The sequence below is a fragment of the Poecilia reticulata genome, linkage group LG13 (assembly GCF_000633615.1).
Source record: "Poecilia reticulata strain Guanapo linkage group LG13, Guppy_female_1.0+MT, whole genome shotgun sequence".
Taxonomy (NCBI): Eukaryota; Metazoa; Chordata; class Actinopteri; order Cyprinodontiformes; family Poeciliidae; genus Poecilia; species Poecilia reticulata.
In genome coordinates, this window is record NC_024343.1 from 31884208 (window position 1) to 31890787 (window position 6580).

The 6580-nt window shown below is 40.3% G+C and overlaps 1 protein-coding gene across 1 annotated transcript; it reads right to left on the reverse strand.

Annotated features, from left to right (window-relative positions):
* Positions 1–750: 750 nt before the first annotated feature.
* Positions 751–6574, reverse strand: LOC103475202 (uncharacterized). Its single transcript, XM_008426641.2, has 3 exons — positions 6225–6574; positions 3904–4011; positions 751–2626 (listed from the first exon to the last, which is right to left on the reverse strand). The coding sequence occupies exons 1-3, from the start codon at positions 6362–6364 to the stop codon at positions 1189–1191; spliced, it is 1686 nt and encodes a 561-aa protein (XP_008424863.1). The 5' UTR covers positions 6365–6574; the 3' UTR covers positions 751–1188.
* Between the last annotated feature and the right edge of the window lie 6 nt (positions 6575–6580).

The window sequence follows — 6580 nt, forward strand, 5'->3', positions numbered from 1 at the left end:
TTTTTCACTGTTCAGCGTCGGATTCTCTGTTTTTATGCCATAATTCACATCTAGTTCATTGCTCCGTTTTATGTCCTGCTTCTCCTTTTTCAGAGTTTTGCGCAATGTGAACGTCTTTTTTTTTATCCCCCTAAGGTGCAGGGCGGTCGGGAAGCGTATCGATGGGGAAAAGCCAGACTGACATAAACCTTTTAAAACAACGGAAACAATTTCAGTATTCTGATTATTGAAATTTAAAAGTGCTGTGGTACTGTTGTTCTATCACACCCGTTTCATACCGGACCACTTACAGCACCGGTGTCAATGCTATAAAATGAACACTCTCTATCAGTGGTATCACCCATTGAGGGATTTCTTTATGTAAATGGGTTCATTTTTCAGAGAGATACAAAGTCAGGGTATCGTCATTTTAGTAATTACATGTTTATGAGAGCAATTTTCTGTTGTCCTTCCATGGAAGCGTGCAGCTTTCAAACAGAAATAAAACATTTTTAATACAAGTTGCTGCTTTGACATGATCACAGAACTGCCAAAACATATGTACAAAAATACCAGACAAAGTGAATCACAGCAACRTCATCAGCCRGTGTAACRCTGAACTGATGCGGTGAAGCTACCAGTAGCTGGAGAGGAGCTGCACCAAGAAGCTACAAACACTGAATAGAAGAAGAGCTGCCATCGATACAGTTGCAGCCAAGCATGATTTAATGTTACACAATACAGTTTTACCAAGTTGCTCAAAGTCTAAACTGGTATTGTTGTGATTGTAAGGTGTAAAGTTTACCTTCGACCAAACGCCCCCCAAAGGAATCCCAGCGCCCCCTTTTATAAAAATTTCCAGCAGCGCCCCGTGCCGTCCTCTGAACGCACCCCGGGGGGCGGTACTGCCCACGTTGAGAACCGCTAATCTAGAGTGAAAACTGATCGAGAGAGATAAGCACAAAGTGCTCTGAAGAAACTGATTTAAAATGTTCAACATGCAGTAAACTGTTTGGAATATTAACCAGTTTCTGGTGCTTCTCCCTTTAGGACAGATATGAGCTACTCAACAGCCACCCGGGGTTAACTGAAACAAACCAGCATTCTCATCCAGACTGAGTAAATGTCTGATAATGTTAGTCATTCTGTGATTGGTTAGGTCACACCATGCTTCACAGCATCCTTCAGGCCAGGAACCTACTGTCTACCTCAGTCACTCTCTGTCCGGTACAAGTACTTCATCATCAGGCGGTTCAACTTCTTCTTCCTTTGTTCTTCGTTCTTCTTACTGATTGGTTGCTTCTTGTTCGGTGGCAGAGTCTCCTCCTCATCTGGACTGGGAACCCATTTACCCACGGCTGTTTTCACACTACTGTAACTCCGGTAGGATATGGTAGATGCATCAGAGGTTGATGTAAAGTTTGACTCAGAATCTGATTCAGAAGGTGCTGAAGATGATGGACGTTTCTCTTTTTTCTTGGACATTTTATGGGACTTTTTGAGCCATCTTTTAGAGTTGTTTCTTTCAACAGGATCGTCTCCAGGACTGTCAGAGTCAAAGCTGTGACTTCTCTTTTTCTTGCTCTTTCTTTTGGTCTTGCTGCCATGGTGACGGCTGCTAGTACTGCAGGTTGATCTCCTGCAATCCACAGCAGATTCAGAACATCTAACACCTCTGGTGGGATACATCCTCTCTCCATTCTCCATCTTTTGGCTCTCATCTTCATTACTCCTGGATCTTTCATCATCTTCAGAGTCTTCCAAGCTCTTGCGCTTGAATTTTATCGGTTTATAACTCAGCACTTCATTGATGGCTTTCTCCAAGTCAGGGTCAAGGTAGTTCTGATGGCTGACCGGCCGAATGTCCAGGGTATCAATTGGCAGATCAGTAGAAGTGGGCCTGTCTCTGGGTGGAGGTATTGATAAACTGCGACCAATGGAAGACAGAGGACTGAACATGGACCTCTCAGGTAAGGCCACATTTCTACTGTCATCTAGGTCAATGCCACCGTTAGCGAGGTAACTGCTACCAACTAGGAATACCTGGGAATCAAGTTGGCCAACACTTCCAGGACTTTGACTCCTTGATCTCCTACTGGGAGGGCAGCAGCTGCTGCTGGCCCCAACTGTACCAGAGATGCTTTGATGGTGTGTGTATAGACCTGACGGCCCCAAGCTGCTGCCAGGATGAACCTTATTCCTCAGGTTTATCTCAGGAGGGGTGGAGGATGATCCTTGCTTAGTGAATGAAAGATTAAACTGACCCCAACGGCTGTCCGTACCTTTCCTGATGCTACTGTTAGCCTCTGAACGAGCCTGAGAGATGACTGACTGACTGTCACTCAAGTCATCCAGTGAAAGAGGAGGTCTCCTGGAAGAGGCTAAATAAGGGTCAACATGACATTTCTGGTTTAGCAGCTCAGTTTTGCATCTGCTTGGGACGTCATCTGACTCTGCTTTCTTCCTGGTAAACCGGAGGAGGGAGTCACTTTTGTCTATGATGAAATCCAGGTCAGGTTTTTTTCTATAACTCAGAGAGGCCACAACAGGCACCGGCCTGATTGTCTGTGGCTCTCTCTGCTCTTTATGTTTCTCCTTAGCCTCTTTCCACTCTTTTTCTTCCTTTAAGTCAGTTTTTACAGCACATCTAGAACAACACAGTGTGAAAAAGGTGAATGAAGGACAACACAGGAAAGCTGACGACAAAGATGAAATACAAAGTTGAATCAAGCAAATGTAGAAGAGAATGGATTAAAACATATTACTTTTAATATGTTTTAGTAATATGTTTTAAAACATATTACATAAACATAAACAGGGAGGAAATGAAGGATTCAGAGACCTTTCAGTTTTATATGAAGGCCGTAAACTATGACCCCAGTATTCCTCTCTTACCATTTAGCTCTATTGCTTTAGAGAACTATGTTTCTCTGTGAAGATAAGAAAAATTGAGGCAAAACCCCATCTATAATCTTTCTTTTTTTTTAAAATCAGACAACATTTTTCAACTCAAATATTGATGACAAATATGAGTAGTTGTAAAGTCAAAATAAATTTAGTTAATATGTTTCTAACGGACAAAATCAGTGAGATAACTCCTGTGGGATGTCCTGATCATTTCCACCAGGCAGCAGTTGAGGGAACCTATGTCTGTGACTGGATGGTGTCATATTCACATCAAATGGATTATAGAGAAATTCAACCTTTAAGTCCTCAAGTTTAGCTTCAACCAATCACTGAGTGAACTTTGCACCACGTTTGCAAAGTTCATAAACTAAATGAGCAACAACAGAGACTGTCTACCATTTGCTTCTGGAGCCCACCTCATGTTTGGCTCATTTCTGCTTCACTTCCAGGCTTCAGCAGGAAGTGAAGCAGGGCCCACCATGCTGTCCAGCCATGTATATTGTGGGATCTTTGCTATAAGTGGTTATTTTCCCCAAATAATTACAACAGATAAATGTGAAATGTCATAACATAAATCACATAAATTCATGTTACGTCCCTCCACAATGGCTCTCAATACATTTTTGGATTCTTCTTGGCTCTGCTGCTAGCTGAAAAATGTGTCTCTTTTCCATTATAGGAACAATGCTAGGAGTGTTACATATTGCAGGTGTAACCATGCTTTACCAAAAGTTAAGTAGTCGTTGTATTTTAAATAATTCAAATCAAGACTTAAATCACAAGGATTCGACCATGGAGATGCCATTTCAGGGAAAACGTTGCCTCATTTAAGTTTTATATACATAAATTGTAAAATATATAAATGTATTATTTTTTTATTCTACAAGCAAACAGATGTGAATGTAATTAAAAAATACCTATGGTCAGCTAATCCGATGAATCAGTTTATGTTGCTTCTACTGATGTGTGTATAAGACAAACATCTGCTGCAGAGATAACCAACACATTTTCACTGACCTGTCCTCATCTGACTGGTTCTTGACAGTGCCATCATTTTTGGACAACCAGGACTTCACTCCATCCACACGGTCCTCCACTTCAGAGTCTGTGTCTGAGTGGCCCTGACTGCTCACCAGTTAGGGAAAGGAAGAGAAGTTAGAGGCAGCCATGGATATGTTAGTCAAGTACAGATAGGTTTTCTGACATTCAGAAAGGAAGAACAATGTTAAAGTTCAACGGGAGCGAGCCCAGGAAAACGTCTTCTGTCGTCACAGTTGATGAAGAACGGGTTTAGGGGTTAGTGCGGAGGCAGACGAGGGCTTTAGCATTATATCTGGACAAAAGGCGGACAGGCAGAGAACATCTAGAAGCAGACAGACAGAGCTGCATGGAGCTACAGGAGAGGCTGTGGATCAGGAGGCTCAGGAACTCTTTGCATCACTTAGTCATACTTACGAGGGTTCATGATGCCAAAAAAGATTTCTCTATGAGTTACTCAGAAAAGCATGAAGAATTTTCAACACAGTTTTTTGAATAAAACGTAAATAAAAACAGATGTATTATTTTGCTTCTAAACTGATCATTCTTTTGTTTATAAGTACCCGTCTCAGTTTCTGTCAGAGAATTGTTGGTTAAAGAAAAATAATTTTTTATCTAAATCTACAGGGTAGCTAAATAATTTCAGGTCTTACCTTTATAAAAGCAACAGCAACAACACCAAAGATATCATCACATATTTTTGTCCAAAAGCCTCATAACATAAACTAAGAAAGGTCGATTTGTAAAGGTCAAGAGGCTTCATACTGCAATTTTCAATTCAATAATTCCTGTGGTTGTTTGAGGAGATCCATTTAGACATGCAGGTAGTTGCAAATTGTCAAAGAATAAAATACAGTAAAAATGTACAACATATATACAAATCAACAAAATGAAATCCACTCTGCTTCTAAGCTATGGCGCCAATTCACAACAAATGTTGTCTCGGGACAGTTTAAAAAATACTGAATTTCAATTCAGTCATGCATACAATTTACATTCGCTTGTTTCCTATGAAACAAACACACTGTTGAAAGGTTGAATGAAGATGATTTTCCATCTATATCTGTTCGGGGTATAAACAACTGCTGACTTATCTGGATGCATTGTGTCATGCTAGCGCCAGATGCTAGCATGAGAGCTAACCAATTCACTGTCAGGAACCTCATCAATGTGCTTCAAAATTCCCATCATGCCTCACCTGAACCTAGGTTGATATTATTCTACCAACTGTCATTTAAATGGCTCAGATATAAATATGTGAGACACAACCAGATATAATACATGTATTGTTTTGTATGATGAAGATTCCGATGTTTCCTGAACCTTTGGGAACACCTACCAGTTCATTCTGATTGTGTTTCCTTAATATGTAATTAATAACACAGAGTCTCATGAATGTGTTCTGCTCTAAAGTTAGAGTAACTGCTGAGAATCCTATTCTAGAATTAATTACTGGTAGTCATTTTTTATGTCCAATGATTTACAGCTCAGAAACAAACTTAGGATCAATGCAGAAAGGTGGGAAAAGGTGAGCATTGTTAAGTGCAGTGCACTTAACTATTAGCTGAGATCTAGGGTGAAATCTGTGGGAGCAGAACAGACACTAACTGCTGTCTGTTCAGGCAGACTACAACCTACAGTCTAATACTTTGTTTTTTCCTCACTTAAACATGAAAAACCAAAATAAGTTATATGTCTTTTCTATGGTACAATCTGAATGATCCACAAAATGAAATGCAGTCATTCAGATGGTAACCAGGTGGTAAAATGCACACATATAACCAGGGATGACTGATTACACATCGGCAACAACCAGGTGAGGTGCATGGCCGAAAGCAGAGCTGCTCACACTGAAGAAACTCTTCCAACAACAGAAAGCGTCCTTCAGTCAAGCAGAAATGAGACGTATTTAGCTAGAAGCAGAGCAAACAGACAACAGGTGATTCATGGTGTTGGGGCACCTTGGTGTGCTGCACACTAACTGAAGCATCAGTGAAAAAACAAAATGAAGACAGATGTTTATTGCTGTTAAAAGCAGAAATTGTTTCATGGTGCAGTTAATAGCAGTGATGCTAATTCAGCTGGATGTGAAGGCATGCAATGAAAACGCACAAGTGGGTTGAATGTGTTCATGATGCATTTATGACACAGTAAACCTCATTGTTGATTCCATGAGAAAAACTGAGAAGTTTTATAAACTAAATGATGGAGAAAATAAAAGCTAAGCTTTGACCTGTCATGTGATATATGCATCATCACTTCCAGCAAAGAAAGAAACAACACAAAACCATGATCCTCACATTCGGTTCCTTCTTTTCTGGTACTTTGCCACCATATCCTGCAAACTGGTCACAGTGATGATGATGGTTATGATGCAAGGAAGAAAAGACAAGGAATAAAAGAAATAAAAGACAACAGAAGGACATAAAATGAGAGTCATGTGAAGCAAATTCCAGAAATGAGAGTAAATAAAAAAATTGGGTGAGTGTCTGACGCTGGGATGCTCCTCCCTTTACCTCCTCCCTGACAGGTASCATGGCTGCATCCAGAAACAGTATTTGCTGGTAAACCCTGGACAATGTTATTCACTTGGAGCTAAACTGAGTAATGGAGCTCATATTAAAGTAATTAAAGTAATTAAACACACTTTTTTTGG

Bases quoted from the DNA above. Each gene is read 5' to 3' on its own strand.
- LOC103475202 (XM_008426641.2), bottom strand. From the start codon at position 6,364: ATGACTCTCATTTTATGTCCTTCTGTTGTCTTTTATTTCTTTTATTCC. The intron at 4,012-6,224 runs GTGAGGATCATG...ACTGGTGAGCAG, and splicing joins CAGAAAAGAAGGAACCGAAT to TCAGGGCCACTCAGACACAG. The intron at 2,627-3,903 runs GTCAGTGAAAAT...GTGTTGTTCTAG, and splicing joins AACCAGTCAGATGAGGACAG to ATGTGCTGTAAAAACTGACT.